This window comes from Haliaeetus leucocephalus, unplaced genomic scaffold (assembly GCF_000737465.1).
Source record: "Haliaeetus leucocephalus isolate CR32 unplaced genomic scaffold, Haliaeetus_leucocephalus-4.0 Scaffold1000, whole genome shotgun sequence".
In the NCBI taxonomy this organism is placed as follows: domain Eukaryota; kingdom Metazoa; phylum Chordata; class Aves; order Accipitriformes; family Accipitridae; genus Haliaeetus; species Haliaeetus leucocephalus.
The window spans coordinates 63,678-87,290 of record NW_010973436.1 but is presented as its reverse complement, the minus strand read 5'-3'; the positions used below and the strand labels follow the sequence as shown (position 1 = coordinate 87,290).

General features: G+C 56.7%; 2 protein-coding genes across 2 annotated transcripts in view; both read right to left on the bottom strand.

Moving 5' to 3' along the window:
• Window positions 1-3,527, bottom strand: part of KIF21B (kinesin family member 21B) — a 42,707-nt gene extending 39,180 nt beyond the window's left edge. Inside the window, exon 1 of the mRNA XM_010584744.1 lies at window positions 3,520-3,527. Within this exon, the coding sequence (XP_010583046.1) occupies window positions 3,520-3,527 (8 nt within the window). The remainder of the gene's footprint in view (window positions 1-3,519) is intronic.
• A 681-nt stretch (window positions 3,528-4,208) lies between these two features.
• Window positions 4,209-23,613, bottom strand: part of CACNA1S (calcium channel, voltage-dependent, L type, alpha 1S subunit) — a 53,892-nt gene continuing 34,487 nt past the window's right edge. The window contains exons 25-44 of the mRNA XM_010584743.1: window positions 23,315-23,516; window positions 21,727-21,885; window positions 21,273-21,383; window positions 20,698-20,781; window positions 17,207-17,263; window positions 15,052-15,180; window positions 14,333-14,398; window positions 13,725-13,816; window positions 13,096-13,255; window positions 12,415-12,542; window positions 11,872-11,968; window positions 10,371-10,473; window positions 9,131-9,232; window positions 8,885-9,009; window positions 7,756-7,884; window positions 6,829-7,028; window positions 5,979-6,043; window positions 5,392-5,501; window positions 4,708-4,824; window positions 4,209-4,469 (exon numbers count right to left, since the gene is read on the bottom strand). Of these exons, the coding sequence (XP_010583045.1) occupies window positions 4,209-4,469; window positions 4,708-4,824; window positions 5,392-5,501; window positions 5,979-6,043; window positions 6,829-7,028; window positions 7,756-7,884; window positions 8,885-9,009; window positions 9,131-9,232; window positions 10,371-10,473; window positions 11,872-11,968; window positions 12,415-12,542; window positions 13,096-13,255; window positions 13,725-13,816; window positions 14,333-14,398; window positions 15,052-15,180; window positions 17,207-17,263; window positions 20,698-20,781; window positions 21,273-21,383; window positions 21,727-21,885; window positions 23,315-23,516 (2,497 nt within the window). The remainder of the gene's footprint in view (window positions 4,470-4,707; window positions 4,825-5,391; window positions 5,502-5,978; window positions 6,044-6,828; window positions 7,029-7,755; window positions 7,885-8,884; window positions 9,010-9,130; window positions 9,233-10,370; window positions 10,474-11,871; window positions 11,969-12,414; window positions 12,543-13,095; window positions 13,256-13,724; window positions 13,817-14,332; window positions 14,399-15,051; window positions 15,181-17,206; window positions 17,264-20,697; window positions 20,782-21,272; window positions 21,384-21,726; window positions 21,886-23,314; window positions 23,517-23,613) is intronic.

Sequence of the window (23,613 nt, the reverse complement as noted above, 5' to 3'; positions counted from 1 at the left end):
TGCGAACCCGCAACCACCGAGACAGAGAGCGGCCGGGTGCGCGCCCCGCGCGTCCCCGACACACACACGCAGACACACAGAGACATTCTCACACACACAGACACATAAATACACAGAGACACACACACACACACACTCACACAAACACACAAAGACATTCGCACACACAGACACACAGAGATACACACGCACTCATACACCCACTCAGACACTCACAGACACACATACAGAAACACAGACACACACACACTCACACACATGCACACACAGACACACGCACACACACTGAGACACTCTTACACACATGCATACACACAGACACATACACAGACACACACAGAGACACTCTTACACGCGCACACACATACACAGACACACAGACACGCAGACACACACACAGCGACAGACACACACAGCGCTGTTGTGTGCATGCCCTGCAGACCCCCTACATACACACACACTCTCACACAGACACGCTCTCGCTCACACATATACATACACACACAGAGACACAGGCACAGAACTGTGGTGTGCGCACCCCATACAGCCCCCTGCACACTCTCTCACACACACACCCTCTCTCTCTCATACCCTCTCTTCCCCCCCCGACCCTCTCCCGTCGGTCCCTGCTGCCCCCTGCCGGGCCAGCGGCCCCGCTCCCGCCTGCGCGCGGCTGTACCCGGGGGTACCGGGCTGTACAGCCTGCAGGAGACCACTCTGTGTAGGTGAGGGTGCAGATGCTGCTGGGTGTGCACACAGGCGGAGGCACGGGTGCTGAGCACAGCAGTCACTCCAAATACTGTCCCTTGCCACCCACCACTGAGGAGGCCATGTTATGCCTGGCACAGAGGAGGGAAACAAGTCCCTGCAAAGGTGTTAACCCCTGTGTGGTCCCCAGACCAAACCCTCCAGCCCCACAGTGCCAATAAATGATATTTCCAGCCTGCTCTGGGGTGCAGTGACTTGGTTTGGGACAGGGGACAGAGACTGGGACCCTGCAGGTCCCTGCCCCTCTGAGTGGCAGTGCTTGGAGGAGGATGGAGGTGAAAATCACCTCCAGGACTTTCCTTCTCACATGGTTGGCATCACCCAAACACCTCCATGGCTTCACCTGGTCCCACCCTGGAGCTCTGCAGTGTCAGGGGATGACACCATTGAGCAGCAGGAGCCAGTGCAGGGCAGTGGTCAGCTGGGTCCTCCTGCCAGAGCCACTGGGACTGGGGGGCTGGTGACCCTGTGGGTTGCCAGTGACCCTGTGGGTTGCCCAGGGCCGTGGCAAGAGCCCATCCCAAGAGGACAGGGTGTGAGGCTGATGGCATGGACATGACAGGACAGTGCCCAGGTGCCAACACAGCTCTCCAGCACTCCCAGTCCGTACTGTGTGGCTGTGGGGGCCAAGCAGCAAGCTGGGCAGCCATACAGCAGAGGACGGTGCCCACAGGGCGACTGGCTTCATCCTACCAGCTGCTGTTGGGAGGCTAACAAGGGGGACATGTCCAGGGCCCATCAGGGAGCAGGACTGGTGACAGGCAGGCACCGAGGAGCTGAAGGACTCCTCTCCTGGCTTCCCCATCAGTTGCCTTCACACTGCTGGGGCTGATGCCAGATGGACATGCTGCCCTGTGCAGGCAGAGCCTGTGCTGCCCAAGGACACAGGGAGCCTCTGGCTCAGCAGGAAAAAGCATCTCCCAGCCTGAAGCAGGTGTGGGACCTACAGGGGAACCCCAGCTCTGCAGGTTGGTGTTGATGTCAGGGTGAACAGCAATGGATTGTGAGGGGAAACTGAGGCACGCTGAGGTTTACTTTGAGAAGCCCAGGCTGTGTCCTGGGAGAGTTGCCCATCTGCTCTGGGACAGCCAAGACATGCCAGCAGTGGTGACTGACTGGTAATGAAGACAGAGCTATGCCCAGCACACAGCACGGCATCTGCCCTCTGCTCTGGGGTCTGGATGCCTTCATCTCAACAGCACCATCCCTTCACCCCAACTGCTCGTGCTCCTCCTGAGGCTCCCAAGGTACCAGGGCCACATGACATGCACATGAGGCTCTGTACCCTGGGGGACCTGGCTTGTCATCTGCTGGGATAGGCAAGTTTCAGGTCACCTCATGCTGGTACAGCATCATGGGGATGAGCAGGATATGGCCTGTCTGCTGTCCTGCAAGGATGTGAAGAGCTGGCATTTCTCTTCCTTTGTCCCTGGGTGCCATGTTTGCAAGGACACCCGGGTCAGGGGGACTTCCCACCCTGAGCTGCCGTTTTTTTCTGTGGCTGGACCCTTGCCCACCGAAGCTCCAAGCAGAGAGGGACAGTGACCGTGCTGTGGTGTTGCCGGCCCTATCTTCCTACTCCCACCCTTGTGCCAGCAATGCACAAGCCAGATCTGTCCCCCAATTCAGCTAGAAATCAACACAAGAAAGACCCCCCAGATGCTAGTTTGGGGCAAATCAGCTCCTGTGCAGCCTCAGACCTCAGGAGAGGGTGCAGAGGCACTGCCCCATCACCACAGTATGTCCCCACCATAGTGTTAACCTTCATGTTTGGAGTCCCTGGTGAGCACCTACCTGCCTTGGAAAGTGGCACATTCAGTCTGGCACCTCACTAAAGGGACCAGGAAACTATCATCATTCACCTTGTAACTAATGAACCACATACTTGACACCCCCCTGGCACAGCAGATCCCAGAACCTCATTGGCAACTACCCTGTGCCCCTTCTTCAGGAGCAGGTAGATGCATTTGTGAATACGTGCATGTGTGTAAGGGGGTGTACGTCCTGCCCCAGGGCAGTAAAGCAAGAGAAAGGGATGCAGCAGCTGCCCCTACACCATCCCTGCTCATTGCCTGCATCCCCTTGGGGGGAAGCTGTCTACACCGCCACGTCCCCTGTACAAGACATGCTCAGGCTGCAGCTGGAGCTCAGCAACAGCCATTTCCCTTTTATTAAGTTAACAAATAAATGCCCTGCTGGAGAGCAGGCAAGCAGTATTGATTCAGCAACTCCCCTGGGGCCCATCAGTTTGCTGCATTTTAATATATATTAGGCAAGGAAGAGCCCTCCGTTGCCCAGTTTGACTGGGCTGGGGGCCCTCTGGAACAAGATCCCAGCAAAGAGATGACCTGGGGAGATGGGGCTGCCCCAGTGCTTGGCACCCACACCCCGCCTGGGGCACAGAGGTCTGTAAAGTGAAACCCCTTGGCAGACCCATTCCCAGAGAGGAGTAACCTCAGCTGCTACTTGATACCAGGCAGCAGTGAACAGTGTGCAGACAGCACTGGGCAGCGCTGGCACAGGCATGCAGCAAGCACTGTGCTACCTGCACTCTCCTGGCTGTGCCATCTCTGGCCTGTCCCCCTCAGAGCAGTGGAGATGTCTGTGGGCTAGATGAGACCCTCCCACAGGCTGGGCTAAGCAGTGGGTGCCCACGCCTGAGAGCAGTTGTTTGGAGATACCTGAAGTGACAGAAATTGCACTGCAGTGGCCAACTCTTCTCTTGGCTAGACCCAGGGCTCCTGCACCAACCTGGACATGGTCTCACGCCTCTGCCCCATCCCGTTTCTTACCTAGCTGGGAGAGTGAGCCAAGAAGCCCCCAGGCCTTGCTATGGCACAAAGCCTGTGCCTGCCTGCTGCCCAAGCCCAAGGTAAATCTGCCCAAGCCACTTGTCCTCTTCCCCACAGGACAGGCTTGGCTGCAAGCAGGAGGGATAGGCTCCAGCAGAGCCATCAGGGCGCTGGGTCCAGCTGCTGGGATACCAGGAGACTCCCAGAGCTGGTTGAGGCATGAGCACTTGGGACCAGAGACAGACCTCCCTCAGCATGGGGACTGGAAGCTGCCACATGAATCACTGCCAGCTTTGGTTAAATGTGGTCTCGCATTTGCAGCCCCCTCCACAGGCTGGGCTTGGCAGCAAGCAGCCACTGGCACAGGCTGTGCAGGCAGGGTAGCAGAGGAAGGAGGGGACAGGGGGATCCATGGAGTCACACAGCAGGAACACTTTAATGACTGGTCCAGCTCTTGCAAAACCCTGCTGCCACAGCATTGTCCTGTCCTGCACCAGCATCCTGGAGACCTGGCCCAAAAATCCTCCTGCAGCTGGACAGAGCCCACCAGGACCCCAGGCAGAGAGGGGGAGCAGTGTGGCACTGCTCCAGTAACCCCCTGCAAGCTCCTGAAGGGACCGTGCCTGCTGGGCTGCATCGGCAGGCAGCTCACAGGTGAGTGGCAGCGATGGTCTTTTGGGAGGGGGCTGCGCTGAGCCCTGGGGAGCTGGCTGGTGATGTGGCCAAGGTGTCCTGGGGGGCAGAGCCAGTTTTTGTACCCTGCAGCGTTTCTCTTCCCTTTAGCAGCTCCACAGCTGCTTTCTCCACTTCATCCATCTCCAGCTGGCTGCTGGCCACCATCTCATCCCTGGTCACTGCTACGAAGGATGGGTCATGGGCCAGAGCTGAAAGGCCCCCGGAGATCAGAGCCTGCAGCAGAGGATGGGGTCACAGCCCAATGTGTGCTCAGTCTGTAGAAGTGTCCCTTGCTGCAGGCAGCCCACCCTTGCCTCCTTTTCCCTGCTGCCCTCTGTGCTGGCACATACCTGCTGCTCACCCTCTTAGCTAAGCTTTGCCCTCCAACCTCCCTACTTAGCATGAGCATGGCACCCCTGCCAGCCCCTTTCACTCCCTGGAAGCCCTGCCTTTCCCTCTGCCCTTGCCTTACCTCCTGAATGAGGAAGGTGATGGCTGGGGTGGACGATGTGCTTGGGTCATCGCTTTCACCCTGCTGGTATCCTGAACTGCACGCCGTTCCTGTCACAGTGCCATCCTCTCTGGGCAGCTGCGCAAGAGGAGCAAAAAAAGCTGCAGCCTGGGCTTGGGCAATGCCCATGGAAGATTTCTCCCACATTAATGTGGGGGCTGCAGGTACTATCCCCAGACTGGACACACAGTCCCATCCTGCTGGAACTCCCGGGTCCAGGGCACCACTCACAATGGGACCAGCAGGGCCATGTGGGCAGAGAGAGCTGGGAACCAGCCCTTACCTCCTGCCCTGGCACTTGCAGGCACCGTGGCCAGCCAAGGGCAGCCAGGGGAGTGTGGGAGCAAACTGATACACCCTTTTTTTCTGCCCTGGCTCTGGAGGCAGCCAGGGAGCCAGAGAGATGCTGCTTCGAGCTGTCTCAGCTTCAATGAGCACCACGTGCCTCCAGCAGCAGTGGGATGGGGGCCTGGCTCCTTCCCTGAGCTGATCAGAAAGGAAAGCTTCAGGAAAGCTGGCTTCATGGTGGGGAGCCCTAGAGACCGGCTCCTCCCCAGCATGGCTGCAACAGCCTTTCCCAGGAGTGAGGGAGGTTCATCCATGTCCCCCACATCACTGCCTCTGGACATACATTGCTGTCTTTACCTCCTGGGGGAGAAGGTGCAGCGCTGATGATGTATGACCCCCAGAGGTGGACCCTTGCCTCCTGCTTGGCCTCCGTTGCAGCCTCTCCATAGGTAAGGGGTGGTTGCGTTCTGGGAGAGGGAAAGGTGGGGACATCAGATGGGCACAAGAGCAAGGACACCACTGCCACCCAAAGCTGGGAACGGGTTAACTAGACTGGGGAAACCAAAGGGCTTAGGAGTTCAGGACCAACTGAAGTCCCAGCACCTGCCCACTGCCCTGTGCTGGCTCCTCACTCATGGCTGGGAAGGAGAAGTCCCTGGTTATGGAAACGAACATGCTCTTGTGGCCCTGCTGCCCGGAGGTGGCCAGTCCTCCCCCAGCCCGAGGCACTGGCTCCATGCTCCATCACCCCAGAGGGTGGGAAGGTGGGAGGAGGGTCTCTTGGAGCTGCCCAAACAGGTCCTGCTGTGCTCAGGGCTCTCAGCTAACCCCAAGTTGTTGGGGTCTGTGTCTCCTCCTCCTGCCTGCCAACATCAGCCCCTTCCCCCTCCCTGGCCCTTGGGCTGGTCAAGATCCCCCAGAAGAGGAACAATGCTGAGACTCACCCCACACTGGACGCCTGGATGCTGCTTGCATTGTCTTCGTCAGCATCTCGTCCTCGTACTCCATCCTGGCAAGGGCAGGCAGGTGGGTCAGCCTGAGCAGGGACCACACACTGAGATCAGCTCCACCCAGGGGTGCAGCCCTCCCCACCTTCTCCACCCTAGGGAATGCAGCTGCGGGGGCAGACCAGGAGGGGCACCTGGGATGGATGAACAGGGTGGAGACCCCAAGAAGTAGGATTAAGTACATCCTCTTACACTGGTAACCCTTGTCCTTGTACCTGTGCCCAGGCAGGTGCTGGTGGCCCCTACCTGGGCCTTGGCACTCAGAGACTGGCGGGGAAGGGGGAAGGGTCATTCCTGCAATCCCTGGAGCCTTGCTGTCCACCTCGACCCTCACGGCACTGAGATGAAGGAGTGATGGGAAGGACAAGAAGGGTGCGTAGGGAGTCACACACGCTGATATGCGGAGCCACACACCAGCCCTGGAGCTACCCTGCGTGTTCTGGGGACGTATCTGGGAGTGCCAGGCTGGGGTCTGGGGACCAGCAAGGGGTGTCTGCCCTCCCTGTCCCCTTGCCTGGGCCCTGGCTCACACTCCAAGGGCTGAATTTCTGCACAAAGCTCCTGTGTCCATGGAGCCAGTTCCACGGCCAGCGCTCGATTCCTCCCCCAGTCTGCAGGGACGTCGCTGCTGCAACTCAGCCACTTCTCCAGACCTTACCTGTCCATGAAGAGCCCCTGGGCAAGACCGATGTGCAGCCAGCCACCAGCACAGCCCCACTGGGAGCCACCAGGCACGGCCCAGGTCTGCCCCTCCTCACCTGCCCACGTGAGGCTCACCAGCCCTTACCTCTCCAGCCAGTCATTGCTGTTGGCATTGTTGACGTTGGTGTTGCCTTCCTGGGGGAAGTCATCAAGGAAGACGGGGGAATCAAGGTCCTCACTGCCCACCTCCGTGAACTGCAGGGGCCTCTGGCTGGCCACGTGGGGCTGCAGGGGGCTGCTGGGCTCCAAGAAGCTGTCGATCTGGCCAAACAAGCCACCCGTCCTCTGCAACCAACAGGGAGGGCATCAGGGGAGGCCTGGAGCTCTGGGGCCATTCCCATGGGAGGAGACACACAGAGATGCCCGTGGGAACAGTGGTCTCTCTGCTTGTCTCTCTGCTCGGGCCTTGCAGACTGCACAGTTTCAAAAGCCTCACTGCCCAGGTGGGGAAACTGAGGCACTGAGGGGTGATGGGCACGCAGCAGCACTGGGATGAGAGCCAGGCTGGTGCATGACAAATCCTGCTACCTCTGTGGGATAGCCTGAGCCAGTGGCACCTCTGGACACAGCAGGAGGTGCAACCCTGCAATACCACAGCTGCCCAGGCTGTCTCAAAGACTCCCAGGGAGTGGGAAGTGAATCTGTTCCTGCTCTGGTGATGATGACACCTGAGCTGTCCTGCCTTAGCCTGGCAGAAGGTGTGAATGGCGCCCTGCAAACCTCTGAGTAAACATTCAGCACACTCCTGCCAGGCACATGAGCAGGGTCCTTTTACAGAGGGTAAACTGAGGCAGGGAGCAGGTTGCCCAGGATGACTCAACCAGGATGTCCTAATGCTCGGGGAAAGAAGTGCTGATCCATCCTTCTGGTCCACACTTGGCTTTCATGGTCAGGCTCACCTCTGTGGAGTGTCTTCTAGCTGCTGGTAGCCATGCTGACCCACCACTGACACATCGAAATGGTGGCTGGGTGGGACCACCACCACCAGGGGTGCCCTGAGGGCCGCACTCACCCTGTATATCCCTTCCTCCATAGCAGCCTCCACCATTGCTCTTTCCAGCTCCTCCTCAGCAGTCAGGTCCCCAGAAATGGCCCGATGAATTTCAGGAGCAGCTTCTTCTTCAATGCTCCTCAGCCCAGCCTGGTGGGGACAAGAAGGCATGGCTGGATGTGGCCTGGCCCCACCACCCCTCTTACTTTGGTCTTTGGAGAGGAAAACATGACGAAGCATGCTCACCTGGTAAGCCATGCTGCCCTGCCAGGTCTCCTACCAGGGACAGGCCATGGGTCGCCCTGCGACTGGCTGGCTCTGTGCTTGTTGAAACAGCTTCTGGGCTAATGTTGTCCCACAAGGAGGTATGCTGAGGGCAGCCTGATGAAGGGTCTGGCTGGTGATGCCCAAGGGGTAGCTCTGCCTTTGTCCCTGATCTGGAGGTATCTGATCTGGGCCCTGGCTCTTTTCCTTGGCTTGCACCTTTGGGGCCTGGTCTTTTATCTCTATAAGCGATTTCCTCCCTATAAGGTCAGGAGATGCTGGGGACATCCCAGCTGCTCTGGCCAGGCACATAAATCCTCTCCCATCCCACCCTGACAGTATCCTTCAGGGGTGCTCTGCAGGCTTCTCTGACTGCAGTGGTCCTGCTCAAGTTCAAGCACAGCAACCCCTCTCCATATGATGTTGCACTAGGCAATGAGAGATGATACAGAGAGCATCATGCACACAGAAATATCCACAACACTGCTAAGGTGAGGAAAGGGAGAAGGCCCTGGAATGGAGAAGAGTAGGTGGATAAGGGCCTGGATGAGCAGCATTCAGCCTAGACATTGGTCTGTGGTGGGGGTTTCCAGGTCTTAAAACTGCTTAGTGAGGCATCAGACCCTGCTGAGCGCTCTCTGCAGCTGAAGTCAGCGGGGCAGAAAGTAAAAAATCTCCTTGTTCTGGAGTCACCTGCACCCTGGAGACTAAGGTCACCCTCAGCAGTGTGCCTGAGGCACAGGGGTCCCTATATGTCATTGCAGCTCTGTCTCTCTAAGTCACCCTGGACTTTCCTGAGCTATGGGAAGCGTCTTCCCTGATCTGCAGAGCTCCCCACCACCCCCAGGAAGGGTCACCCCTCCAACACCATCCACACGCTACCAACCTGGATCTCCACAGGGTTCTTCTTGGGCCGATACCCATAATACTCCTCCTGGCGCTTCATGAACTTCCTGAAATGCTCTTGGATGAGGAAAGTAGCATAGAATTTTCCCACTGTCACCTCATCATCTGGAGGGGAGGAAACCAACATGATGATACCGCCTATCACAAGGCCCCGAGTTGTTGGAGCAGCTGAGACCCCAACCAGGTGTCACTCTGCCCCTCTGGGAAGTACCACCAGGTGACATACCTCCAATAGGTGGGATGACCTGGTCCAAAAGCTTCATACTCGTTCGCTTCCAGATTTTTTTGATTATGGCTCTGAGCTCCTCATTGGCCTGCTCAAAGTTACCTGTAAGAAAAGCAAGCAGGACAGAGCTGTTCATTCTCAGGGGAATGTGAACATAGGTGAAGACAAAGCATGTGAAAGCCTGGCCATACTCCTCTGGGGTGTGACAGCTCCTCTCCAGCCTTCCCACTCAACAAAAATGAGCTTTGTAAGAATTAGGCTTTGATTTTAGCAAAAAGACTTTAACTATAGAGTGAGTCAGACCTAGCAAACGGGTAGAGCATTAGTGCCACTGTCTCTGTTCTGGTGATCAACAACAGATTTTGACCTCCCCTTTGGTGCTCTCACAGGCTTTACCATTCCTGCTCACCTGCAATCCCAGTCTGTCCCCATGCGTGCTCTGAGATCTCCTGTGCTTCTCCCAGGGCTGCCTGCACTGTGCTCAAGGCCATGTTCCCCACCTCAGCTGGAGGGAAGGCACTTGTGCCATGCTGCTGGAAGACACCAGCCCCTGTGGCCCACCACTGCCCAGCCTCACCTCCTGCCAGAGCTGGCTGCCCTAGCCCAACCACAGAGCTGCTTGTGTGATACTGCCTAACCCACAGGCATGGAAACAAACTGGTGTGGCATCTTCACAAAGCAGGGCTTTGGAAACCACGCTGCTGGCAAGGAAGGGGGTGAAAGCAACTCCTCCCCAGCACAGCTAAATTCAAAGAGGATCCATCCCCTTCCATTCCAGTCTGAACTCATAAATACATGGCAAAACACAAAACTGGAGCAGGTGGTGCTATGCCAGGGGCAGGGGGAGATCAGACTACACTCAACAGTGCAGGAAGGGAGGCTGGTGGCTCTGCATTGTGGCAGGGATGGGAACTGGGTCAGAACCACTTCTGAGCTGTTCAGGGTGAAGCTATGCAGCTGGGGTGGCAATGGTTCACTCTTCAGGGCTGCAACACATGTGCCTGCAACTAATAATGTCCTCCAGGCTTGGCCTGAGCAGTCCCATGCATGTGCCATGGTCTCTGGTCCAATGAGATAATTAATAGTATGAAGCCAAGGGTTGCACCAGAGGGTCTAGCCCCACAGGCAAGTGCCCTGAGGTCCCCAGACAGAGTGGGGGAATGGTGCATAACCAGCACCCTGCAGCACAAGGAAAGCATCCCCCCATCAGGCCACAGAGGCAGACAGGAGCATCTCTTACCTTCTGTCTTGATCTTGAGAGCTGTCCTCACCAGCGCAAAGAGGGTTGCATTGAAGGTGACGGTGCCATCACTGTTCAGGGGCATGTTCATGCACACCAGACGCTGCACAGCAAACCAACAACTGTGACCCCAGGCAGCAGAGCAGGCTGGCAGCTCCCCGCAAACACACAGCCTGTCCTGGCTGGAGGGCAGCCATGCTGGCTGGGGAGAGGCTGGCACTGAGCTGCCAGCCAAGGTGCCCTCCCAGCTCTACCCGCTTTGCCCAGGCCCACGGGGCTCTGCACCTCCGCTTGGCAGCAAATGGGCCAGGGGCAGCGACATCACTCATCCTAACCACCCAGCTAAACCAGACCAAGCTGCAGGGAGAGCCAGATCAGATCGGTGGAAATAATAACCCAGCCTATGGGGGGAGAAAATCATAGAATCATAGTCATTTAGGTTGGAAAAGACCTTTAAGATCATTGAGTCCAACCGTAAACCTAACACTGCCAAGTCCACCACTAAACCATGTCCCTAAGCGCCACATCTACATGTCTTTTAAATACCTCCAGGGATGGTGACTCAACCACTTCCCTGGGCAGCCTGTTCCAATGCTTGACAACCTTTTCAGTGAAGAAATATTTCCTAACCTCCAATCTAAACCTCCCCTGGTGCAACTTGAGGCCATTTCATCTTGTCCTACCACTTGCTACTTGGGAAAAGAGACCAATACCCGCCTCACTACAACCTCCTTTCAGGTAGCTGTAGAGAGCGGTAAGGTCTCCCTTGAGCCTCTTTTTCTCCAGACTAAACAACCAGCCAGCAACTGACACAGAATTGGTCTCAAGGAGACGGGAGTCATTCTGTGTTCCGCTCCACCCTCCAAAAAGTGCCCCAGGTTGCCGTGAGGCATCTGGGCATCAGACCTCCTAATGAGTTTGCCCAAGATCCATGAGGGTTTACACCAGTGCCTGAGCCCCTGCCCATGTGGTTTACATGTGAGCCTCACACAGGCCCTGGACTTGTGCAGAATGAGCTAAGCCAGGAAAAGTGTACTCATGCCTACAGAGCCGGCGTTTGCAGCTCCCTCAGTGCTATCAGCCCTTGGAAACAAACTACAGTCCAATTGATGTGGCCAGGTACTCAGGCCCAGCATTTCCCTCCTGCACCAGATGCAGATGTGGGGCACCCCAGTGTGGCTTGGGTGTTCCTCTGCACTGAGGGCTCCAGGTTGGGCAGAGACCAGCCCACCAGTGCCATCCCCCTCAGTGTGGGGTTAAGCACAGGCAAGTCCTTATCTTCAGGAGCCTGAAATACGTCAGCTCCATGCAGGTTAACAGCATCTCTCCCTGTCCCCAGTATACTCCCCTCCATTAAACACGAGAGGTCAGAGCATGTGTATAAACCATGACACTGGGAAGCTGGCTGGATTGTCACCCTCAGCCTCCCTGGGGAGGATGCAGAGACAGCTTGGGGAAGATGCCTTGTGCCCACACACCCTGCCACCCCCTTGGCTCTTACCTTACAAGCTACACGGTGTGGGCAGAACTTCCCAAAGCCCAGGGGAGGCTGGATACGTCTCAGCAGAGTCACTACATCCAAGTGTTTGATTCTGCCCCTGTGGAGCAACAAACTGCATCAGCAGTGTGGTGGCAGACATAGGGGACAGTGGTTCGGGCAGGGGCTGGGAGGGTTCATCCTTGTGGCCTGTCCTGTGCTCCTGCAGTGGGCAAATCCCTACACTTCCCTATGCTCCTTTTGGGGAAGGCAGCTGTTCCCCATGGCACCAGACAGCATATAAAGGTGCACAGTGGCACGCCAACTCCTAGTTGGCACCATTAACAGGGCTGGATGAAGAGGACACTGAAAGTCTCATGTCCCCAAACACCCTAATGGCTTGTATCAGCCCTGAAATATGCTGGCAAGTCCTCATCCACCTCTGAGATGCTGAGATCTAACTCTTAGAGAGTGCCACAGCTCACACTGCCATGCATGTCTCAGGGCAGCCCATCCCAGGCTCCCCATGGACCATCCCCTCCCTGCCACTCACCCCCTGTCACTCACTTGGCCTCGGGGTCATACTCAGCCCAGATCCGTTTGAACTCGTCCAGGTGATGGGGCCCAAGGATGGACCAGTCACGTGTGAGGTAGTCAAAGTTGTCCATGATGACGGCCACAAAGAGGTTAATGATCTGAAGGCAGAGGAGCAGGTGTGAAGGACGCAAGTTAGGGCAGGTCCAAGCACTCAGCAGGTCCCCAGGGAAAAGGGACAGTGACAACCCTTGCGGCTGGCACCATGGAGCGGGCAGTGCTGCCCACGGGCCCCAGCCAGGGCTATGGGAAAACAGGCAGACGTGTTTGGGAGAAGGGGCTTAGGTTCTCCTGGAGCCAGGGGATGCTGTGGGCCACTCCATGCAGGGCTGGGCCTCCCACCCAAGGAGATCATGTGAAAGGCTGCAGCAGGCACAGGGCATCTCTTCCCTCTCCACCCTTGCAAGAGCCAACACAGACACATCTAGACGGCAGCACATGGGAGCTGTGGGAAGGAATTAATGGGGGATCCTGGGCCCCACAGGAGTGCAGTGTCAGGTAAACAGCATGGCTGGATAGGTGGGTATGGGGGTGATGCCCCTAGAAAGAGGGTGCTGTGGGCTCAGCCCACAAGATGCAAGGCTAACTCAACACCAGGGTCTGCCCAGGGCCAGGACAGGGGTGCCAAAGAGAGCCCTGTGGGAGCTGGCATACCAGGAAGGCACAGAGCATGTAGAAGCTGATGAAATAGAAGTAGGCGAAGCCTGTGCCACAGGTGTACTCCTCGCCCTCGGCAAAGTCTGACTCAGGGTCGCACAGCTTGCCGTAGCTGCAGTCCAGCAGGATCTCCTGCCAGGCCTCACCGGTGGCACACCTGAGGAGAGGGGATGCCAGCTGATCCCTGCCTGTCTTGGACATGAGCTGGGCATGCAGGGAGGCGAATGGGGAGCCACTGGGAAAGGAGCAGTCAGGATCCTGAGCTTGCTGTGGGGAGTCTGCTATTCAAAGCTCTGAAGTGAAGTGTTTGGAGTCAAGGAAAGCCTTGGGCTGAGCTTTTGCTTCCCCTGGAGCATCCTCACAATTCACAAATTAAAATCCAGTCTGGGAAGGAAACATTCAGAATAGGAACCCCAAAGTGTCCCTCTTTCCTGCAGCTCAGCCACACCAGGCAAACCAACAGCCACTCCTGAAATGCTTCCACTGCTGCAAGACATTTTTCTGTATGGCAAAAAAGAAATCAGCTACAGAAATGCTGATCTCCCTCACTCCAAGCTGGTGGGCTCCCAGGCCAACTCTGAGCCCAGCTCCCTTCTGAGTGGCTTGCTTGCCAAGACAAGACTGACCTGAAGAGCAGCAGCACAGCTTGTGGAAAGGTTTGGAAGTTGTTGTTTCGGTTGATCTGCGTCCCGTCCACCATGGCGATCTTCCCAAACATCTGTAAACCACATTGTCAGGTCCCCAGCACCCTTTCTCAGGCACTGACCACCCTCCAGAGCACCCCTGTCCCTGAGCTCCTCTTCCTCATTTACTTGGTTTGGGTGTCCCCAAAAGAGACTGAGATGGAGGTGTGAGTGCTCTGGGGTTCATGAGTTTCTTGGACATTCCTGCCTATGCTGAAAATGCTCCTGTCTATGCTGCACTTCATCTGGGCCAAGAAGACAAGGTCTTACGAACCAGGCACAAGCACTGGTGACTGTGTGTCTAGGTTGTTCCGTTGACTCTGAAAGTGCTATTTGCTGTGTGCCTCAGTTGCCCTAGCTGCAGCCTAGGGATGGGAGGAGGCTGGTGGGGCTGTAAGCATCCTTGGAGACCAGGGTAAAATGGTCCCATTATGTGCAAAGTCCCAGGGAGTGCCTGGCAGAGGACCTAGTCCCTCTCCATCCCATCTCACTGGATGCTACCAGGCTCAGGGCATCTATTCAAGACCAAATCCCATCCCTGTGCCTCTCACCTGCATCCCGATCACAGCATAGATGAAAAAAAGCATCACAATCAGCAGGGCTACGTAGGGCAGAGCCTGTGACAAAAGGACCATGGCTCATGTGAGACACCAGCCCAGCATCAAGGCGTCCCAGGCACAGGAGGTTGGGTCTGGAGCTACTGCGTGAGGCCAGCATCCAGGCCTCCATGTCGGGAGGGGACAGCTTACTTTCTGCCTGCTCCTCTAACCGCCCTCCCACTAGCCCCACTCTTCAATTCTCATGCATGGGAGGCTTATGCCAACCCCCAAGGGAGCACCAGGTCTCTGCAGCTGGGATGAAGGCCGAGTACAACCCAGGGATGCCCAGGGCTGAGGGAGCTGCCCAGGCTTAGGGGCTGTGTGCTGACATGCTGCAGCATGCCCTTGGGCTACCCAATTGGTGCAGAGCCCAGCCTTGCTGGGACCAGGGCTGATGGGCCCTGGCAGGCCCTGCCTGCTTGCTCAGCCCAGCTTTGACATATTGTGGTGTCAGCCAGGGAGACCCCCACATCTTCCCACCCATACAGGCAATGTTCTCCTACACAGCACAAGCCCCTGGTCCAGTCTGAGGCCAGCAGCCTGCCGGCACTGGAGCTTTCCTCCTCTGCCTGGTGAGGACAGACTGCTCACCCAGTTAGCCTGAGGATCAGAGCTTGCTGCCAGCCCAAGGCATGTGCTTGTCTGGGAGGGGAGTACTGTTCCTCACATACCTGGAAGGACTTGATAAACGTCCACAGGAGGGTCCTGACACCTTCCCCCCGGCTCAGCAGCTTCACCAGCCGCATCACCCGGAACAGTCGGAAGAAAGTGATGGAGACGCGGGAGTTGTCATCAGAGTCCTGCAGGCAGAGCACAACACTTGGAGGGCAGTGGGTGCTGATGCCTCCAGGCAGACAAGGGGGGGTCCAGGTCCTGGTGGGGGGGAAGGGTAACAAGATTTCCCCCTCCCCTCCAGCCACCAGTCATGGTCCTCACAGCCCCTGCCTGCACAGAGGACCAGACTGTAAAGAGGATGTGCTGGCACATCCCCTCCAGCCTTCCCAATGAGTTCATCTCCCCCACCCCATTGCCTCACATCTCTGACCCCCAGGGCAGAGACACCTGGTTATGGGTATGAGAGCAATCCTGTTAGCTAAGGGGACGAGACACTGCAGGGAGAAAGGCATGCTGTAATGCAGGTTGGGAGAGCTGTGCTGTTCACCGCACACCAGACAGGGCCACTCAAGGACAGGCTCAGGTCCCTCCAGGCTCTTGGCCAGTATGCACCATATGGGACGCCCCCACCGCAGGGCCCATTTGTAAGGTGAGCTGTAGGCTAGGCACCAGGCACATGAAGGGTTAATTATGGCTGTTTAAGCACAGAAAGGTTGGTTTGAGAATGCCCCAGCAGGGCTTTCATGGACCAAAGGAGGGACTGAAGGCAGGGTGGCTCTGGGGCAGCGCTGCCCAGTGTCACCCCTACCTGCAGTGATGCCTACTCTCTTGGGGTGGTTGCAGGCCTCCTCCCTTACAGGGCTGAACAGCCATGTCCCAGGGCTGGGGATTCCTGGGTTCAGGGCAGAACGGTTAGGCAGGAAGGGAGCCAGCAGGCACAGCTCCTTGGCTCAGAGTGACAGGTTTTGTCTGGGAGGACCTGGGACATTGGCAGTTGGAGATGCTGGGGGCTCGGTCACCTGCTTACTTGGTTGCTCCAGCATGGCACAGCCTCAGCCCCAGCCTATGCCACCAGGAACCATGAGCAGATCATCCTGGCCTCCGCCAGGCACTGTCCAGCCCGACTCCATCACCACTTGGGATGCCTTTCCCACTGCCTCCTTGGCCTCCCACAGCTTTACTGCTGCTGCTGGATGCCCCTCACTCCCAACATCCAGCCCACCCACTCCCAGCTATTACAGGGCAACAAAATCCAGCTGTGAATTCCCCTCCCAGCAGCTCCAGTTTCCCCAGTCTGGCATTTCTGAGTTTCCAGGGCTTCACTGGAAAGCACAGTCTCCTCTCCCTACTCCTTTCTTTTGCCTTTCACTCTGCTAGTGCCTAGCACTTGCCCAGCGAGCGTGGTGGTCAAGAACATCTCACCAGCTCCCGTGCACCATGTCCCCACTGCCAGGACCTGGGCAGTGCCCAGCAAAGGCCAGCTTGCCCTCTGGTGTTCCCAGTACTAGGGCCCTGGGAACCCTGGGAAGAGGTTCCAGTGCATGGGACCCTGCAGCCAGCCCCTCCCCATTTTCAGAGCTCCTACAGGAGCTCCTATGGGCCAACCCAGGACACCACCACCCCACTGCACCCTCATGGTGGTCTCAGCCACCAGCACAGGGCTTGGTCCACTCAGCTCCCCAGCACATCAGGCCAGCAGCTACAGGACACACACAGCTGGCTCCCTAGGGGAAGGCACAGCACAAGAGTTGCTCCTCTAACCATTTCTCCAGCTAACAGTGTCAGAGGCTGCATTTGCTCAGGCAAATCCCTTCAGGCCTTACACAGACAGAGTGATGGTCAGAGGAACTAAGGCCAATTGACCTGCCCTCAACAGCCAAGGACACCTTTGTTAGATGCTCCTTTCAGGTCAGATGTTGCAGTGCCGATGGGGTGGCATGGTGGAGGGCAGGGCTGGGCTAGCAGATGGACCCAGGAGGGCTGGGGAACAGCCCGGTACGTCTCAGGGTGGGAAGGGGTGTCTGTGTGTAGGGTGTCTTGCCCCAAGTCCCTCTCAGCAAGGGGGAGAGCTACACCCCAGACAGAGCAGCTGGGTCTGGTGTGTCTTAATGACATGCAGGACACATGCAAACACCAGCTACAGGCACGCTGGCATGGCCATGGGCAGTGAAGGGGAGAGGGGCACTGCAAGCACATGCAGCTGATATTTACAATGCTATCACAGCCTCCGCCGAGGCAGTACAATCCACCACTGGATGCAAGAACAGTCTGTCAAGAGAACAAGAGAGTCAGCAGAAGTGAGGCAGGAATGAGAGGGAGGAAGGGATGGGTGGTTGCAGAAGAAGAAGACATAGACACAGAAGAGAGTAAGATGGAAATTGGGGACGAGAGGAGGAGCATAGGGGAAGGACAGGCAGAGAGACCCACTGTCACTTGGGCTCACAGACAAAGTGACATGACTTTTGAGGGGCAGAGGCAGCAGATGGATGGCCAGGGAAACACACTGATCATGAGGGATTACCCACTTCTGTGCCCCACTGCATCTCACCTGCTGTGACAAACCTCAGGACTGTGTAGTTTTGCTGCCTCCCACGGACACCCCCAGGGCTGTGGCAGTTGGGATCTGGGGGCAAGCTGACCAGCTCAAGCCAACCCACAGCTCCTCCGCAGGAAGCTGGGTTGCTCTCAGCACGGCTGCTTGGACACCAAGACAAAACTAGTACAGGTTTGCTGGGAGCGAGCACTGACACTGGTAGTCCCATGTGTCAGTAGGAGGCAAACCACTGCCCAGCACCATTCACCCACTAACCGAGAGGCAGGAACTGCTGGTCTGCATGCACATTGGCACACACAGGGCACACGCATTCACACACAGAGGAGTGCTCGCTCACGCACACACACACATGCATACAAACCTTGAGGCTCCTAAAGCTAGCTGGAGACACACTCCTCTCTGCAGAGAGCCTAGGATACTCTGGGGCAGGGGGGACTCCTTCTCAGTGCAGACACCAACACCTGACCCTCGATGGGGTGGCCCAGTCCCAGTGCCCCCTGCAGAGACCAGGCTTGCTCCTGGGGGTCCAGCCAGTGATTGCAAGAGGCTTTGGGTAGGCCAGAAGGGTCAGCCCTTGCAAAGAGGCTGACCTTCCAGGGCAGGCAGTGGCAGGAGTGACATAGCAGCATGGACACTGCCAGCCCCCTACACTTCAGAGCTTGGGGTAGCACTGCCAGAGGGGCCCCGATCCCTACTTCCCTCTTGCCCCAGACCCCTCAATACCCCCTGGGATCTGGGGGAACTCAATGATTGAACAGCTGTGAGGATCTGGCTGTGGTGGCTAGCAGAGGGCTCCTGACAGCACAACTCTCCCCACCACTTCACCCTGACAGCCACACACAGAGACATAAGGGAGGAGAAAAGATGCAGAATGGAAAGAGAGAGGAGGAGAGGACAGACTTTGCAAACCAGAGTTGTGCGCCTGGATGCCACCAGGAATGGCTCGGCTGCTGCAAGCTGTCACCCACCACCCCTGCCCTGCGGTGCAGGCTTGTTTTGTGAAGGCCACCCTCCTGAAAACACTGTAGCCCTCAACGTCTGCCTGCGCCAGCAAGGTGATCTATGATGAGTGCAGTGGCTGCAAACAGCTCCTGGGGACTGGAGGTAACAGACCCACCCTGCACTCCCTCAGCAGGGAGGAGACTTACGGGAAGGGGAGGGGAGGTTGCCCTGCCCCTCCTAATTCTAATCCCCCTGCACATCACTGGATGGCTGGGAAAAGCTTGGCAATGCTGGTAGAGATGTGGGCTGGATGGAAAAGAAAGCACATGGAGGAAGGGTGGGGAAGCCATGAGGGGCTCTGCTCTCAGAAGGGGACATAGATGGTCACTGGGGCATGAGACTTGCCAGAGCAGGACTGCCTGTGACAGAGGTCCCTGAAGAGCTTGGGGGACTGGGACAGGAGACCAGCACCCTTAGTGCTCCAGCATCCAGACCTGGGGGAGAGGACCAGGGAAGCTCAGGCCATATAGGACCATTCTTGAAATCCTGCCTGGCCTTCTGCACAGCCCTGCCACTCCCAATGGCATTATGGCACACAGAGCACAACACCTGGGTCAGCCCCTGCCAGCCCAGCCAGGGCACTGGACTCCTCCAGGTGCCTGTGACCTGTGTCTCTGGGCATCCCCACAGACCCATGGCCGAACACAGCAGCACTTTGGCATCTGTGACAACTGACCCAGTCTCTCGCTCCACAGGGACTGAAAATCTCTGCCCAGTGCAGGGCCTTGAGCACCCTTTGAACTTCATTTCTGCGTGACAACAGGATGGGGAAGGAGGAAATGATACCCGACAGGCAATGGGAAACCAGCTCACAGGTGCAGAGAGCTGGGGGGCCAAGGATGGGGTCTTGGAGTACCCAGTGACAGATGAAAGCTGCTGGCACTGGCATGAAATCTGGGAGCTTGTCAAGGCTGAGAAGCCCAGAGGCTAGAGGACGGTAGTATAGAAGTGCAGGGCTGTGTAGGGAGAAGCCTGTTGCTGTCACAGGGAAGGAAGCTGGATGGTTTTGCTCATCCCAGCTCTGTGAGGCCTGGACCATCCTCCAGAAAAGAAGGTGACTCACACCAAGGACTCCCGAACACCCTCTCCTCCCCGGCACAGAGAATGGCTGAAGGTCACCCTGTGCAGGGGTGGCAGCGGCAGCAGCTCTGCCAGACACAGCCCTGCAGTGCATCAGAGCTGGCAAGACCTGCTCCTGAGAGGAGACGGCATGCAAAGTCACTAGAGAGGGTTAATCTATAATCTACTCGATCCTACAGCTGCTTCTGAGTTACCATCAGATCTACTAAATGCAGCACACGATCTCCTGGTGCAGAAGGGCATTTTCAGTGCTAGACACCAGGTGTGGATGTCCCAGTGCTATGAAAGGCAGTGGCACGCTGGCTTCCTAGCACTGCTCTGAAAATGCTCCCAGCAGAGCGCTTACCATATAGCCACTGCCTGCAGCCACCCAGCCACGCAGTTTATATGGTGTAGAGCTTCTGAAATAGTCTATAGAGTATACACATGCACACATATACAGTCAGTATGCGTATATGTGTTGATTACTGTATAAAGGGACACACGCAAAGCAAATGCCTTGATATTTGATGTGTCTGATCCTCTCCTAGCATGGGACAGCAGTGTCCCGTGGGTACAGGGAGCTGTGGGGACCCTTTTTCTTCCCACCTGCACCAATCTGAGGCTGGATGCATGGGTGACTGCTTGTCCAAGCGTGTGCATGGGAAAGACAATCAGGGTGAGTGGGGCAGGGGCTGGCACGCGTCCTGCTGCTCGTGGTCCAATCCTGAGTGAGTACACTGTCTACCATAGGATCCCAGTGCCTACAGATTCAGGGGATGGGAGAAGAGGGAGCTGTGTGACATGTCAGCCAGCCAGGGATGGTCCCCTATGTTTAAGCAGTGCTTTAAGGTCCACAGTGCCACGGCTGTGATCTCCACACACTCATCTGGCTGATCCTGGCTTGTCCCTCCTCAAAACCAAGCAGAGCAGGGAGAGAGGAGAGGACACCAACGCTCTGCAGAGCTGGATGCCACACCAGCATCCCTGTCTCGCCCCAGGGCAGGTGCTGCAGCACAGCCTCAGGCAGGTGCCGGCAGCAGTGTTCTGCAGGGACACCCTTGTGCCCAAGTAGCCCGACACTTACGTCAATCTCGCTAAGGATGACATCAATGATGCTGCCAATCACTATGAGGAAGTCGAAGACGTTCCAGGGGTCCCCAAAGTAGCCCTGCCAGGGAAGAGCCAGAGAAGAGGAGTGAACATCCAAGGGTTAAGTCAAGGAGAGAGATGCTGGAGCCCAGAGGAAGGATCATCAGTGACCTCTGGCACCTCAGGTAGAGCCAGAAGGGATGGTGGTCAGACCTTGTACCCTCTGGTCAATTGTTTGGTCCTGTCTTGCAATGGTGTGAAATGAGGAGAGTGGATCAAGGTGGCTAGAGCTATGACCCCACCAGTGACAGAAGACCCTGAAGATAGGAACAATGGCCAGCTCGATTGGGTTGGATTTGGCTAGCAAGGGTAGCCCTGACAAACAGTAGTCCTTCCAGAAACTCACAGGTCCTGCACATGGGGGTCCCCAAGGGTCTCACAAGGACAAGTTCTCTGGAGTTGCAGGCCTGGAGGTGTTTGTACTTGAGAGATGCCAAATGCAGGGTAAATGGACCCCCCTGGACTGGCCTGAGGTCCTCTCCTGCTCTCCTGATCATGCCCTCCTCTCACCTTGGCTTTAAAGGCCATGAGCTTGAGGATCATCTCCAGGGTGAAGAGGATGGTGAAGGCCACATTGAGGATGTCTGAGATGTGGTTCATTTCTGCAGACTGATTGTAATGCTGAGGAGAAGGCAGAAGGAGCCATGTTAGCCCACGGTAGGTCCAGACTCTGTTGTGAGCTCAGAGGTGCGTACTGGATGCAGATCCCCTTCCCACAGACCTACGGCTCAGCAATGGTCATCAAAAAGGAAATTTCCCCTCTGCAGACCCTTCTATGGGATCCCCACCTCCAACCAGTCCCACTTTGGCCCTATCCCCAGGGGTGCTGAGCACACACCACGAGCTTTGCTGTGTAGGAAAGACCTCCACCCCAGAAACTCTCTTGGAGGTGGTAGGGCTGAGCTAGCCCATCCACTGCTGTGGACAGCCCTCCACCACCCATGGTGGGCACTGTGCCCCTTACCTGCATGCCCAGGCAGATGGTGTTCAGCAGGATCAGGAAGAACATGAGGTACTCAAAGTAGGAGGAGGTGACCACATACCAGATCTGGTACTGGTAGGGGTTCTTGGGGATGTAGCGCCGCAGTGGGCGAGCCTTCAGCGCATACTGCACACACTGGCGCTGGGGAGGGGAGGGCAGGTGTGATCCCACAGTGAGGCACAGGGCAGTGCCAGGGGTACACGCACAGAGTCAGCACCACCAGCAACACTGCACGTCCCCACAGACACAAGTTGGATCCCTCCCTTCTCTCTCAGCCCAGCGACATGGGCCAGGGACAGTGATGGTTCAAGTTATCTGCTGTGCCTTCTGCAAATACACCCCCAGACCACTCACATGGGACCAAGTTTCCAAAGCCACCACTTGGCTCCAAAGATTGCCATGCTCCCCTCATACCTACCCCTCCAGTCCTGAGCCTGCCTGGTTATCACGGCACTTTCCCAGGGTCTCTCAGGACAGGGCCAAGAGCAGCCTGAAGACATCACATGAACCAGAGGTGAAGGGGCACTGAGTTTTCTCTCTGCACCTGAGAGGTGCTGAGCAGGCCCTTCCCTCCCCAGCAGGCCAGGGCCATCTCTGCTGGGTTCACGTGCAGCTCATATCACCCCCGGCACCCTCAGCTCAAGGTGCCCATGCTGCCTCTGCAGGCTTGCACAGCGCTTGAGCATGCCAACACCTCCTCTGGGCCAGCAGGCATCCCTGTCTAGCTGTCCTCCCCAGCACGTGCCACATCGTCTGCCAATGCTAGTCTCGCTTCTGCTGCTTTCAACCTTGATGTCCCCAGCCAGAATCACAGCATGACAGCATCACAGAAGGGCTGACAGTGGAAGGTGCCTCTAGTCAAAGTCCCCTGCCCAAAGCAGGGCCAGCTAGAACATGTTGCCCAGGACTGTGTCTTGTTGGGCTTTGAATACCTCCAAAGATGGAGACTTCACAGCCTCTCTGGGCAACCTGTTCCAGTGCTTGACCACCCTCACCACAAAAAATGATTTTTTTGATGTTTAAATGGAATTTCTTGTTTTCTTCAGTTTGTGCCCGTTGCCTTTTGTCCTGTCACTGGGTACAACTGAAAAGAGCCTGGTGCCATCTTCTTTACACCTCCCATTAGGTATTTATACACCTAGGTAAGATCCCTATGAGCCTTCTCTTCTCAACACCAGACCCAGCTCTCAGCCTCTCCTTGTATGACAGATGCTCCAGACCCTCAATCATCTCAGGGCCCTTTGCTGGACTCACTCCAGTACGTCCATGTCACTTTTGTACTGAGGAGCCCAGAACTGGGCACAACCCTCTGCTCCAGTTCAGTATGGGCACGCTACCTGCACCAGAAGGCCCACTCCCTGGTTCTGGTCCACTCTGCCCTTCCCTGGAAGGGTTGCGTTGTGCAAGGCACGGGTCCAGCTGATCCTGCCCCAGCAGCGAACAGACCTGGGGCAGGTTCAACTCATCTGCGTCAGTAGTGCCACCACTAAGGGCTGATCCAAATCAGCCAGCCCCAGCAGTGCCAGATCCAGGGCTGGTCCACCTTGCCCTGTCCCAGCAGTCCCATTACCTGGTTCTTGTCCAGCTCACAGTTCTTGTACTCGCTCTCCCCCTGCTCCTGGAAGGTGACAATGACAAAGCCCACAAAGATATTCATCATGAAGAAGGCAATGAGAATGATGTAGATGATGAAGAACATTGCAATCTCCACCCGGTAGTTGTAGACAGGGCCTGTATCCTCAGCATTAGTGTCAATGGCCATGTATAGCAGCCTGCAGGAGGAAAAGCAAGGCAACAGAGATCCTAATTAGGTGGGAAAGACCATCTCTCCTCTGGAAGGTTACAGAGAGTGCTGGGGACATCCCAAAT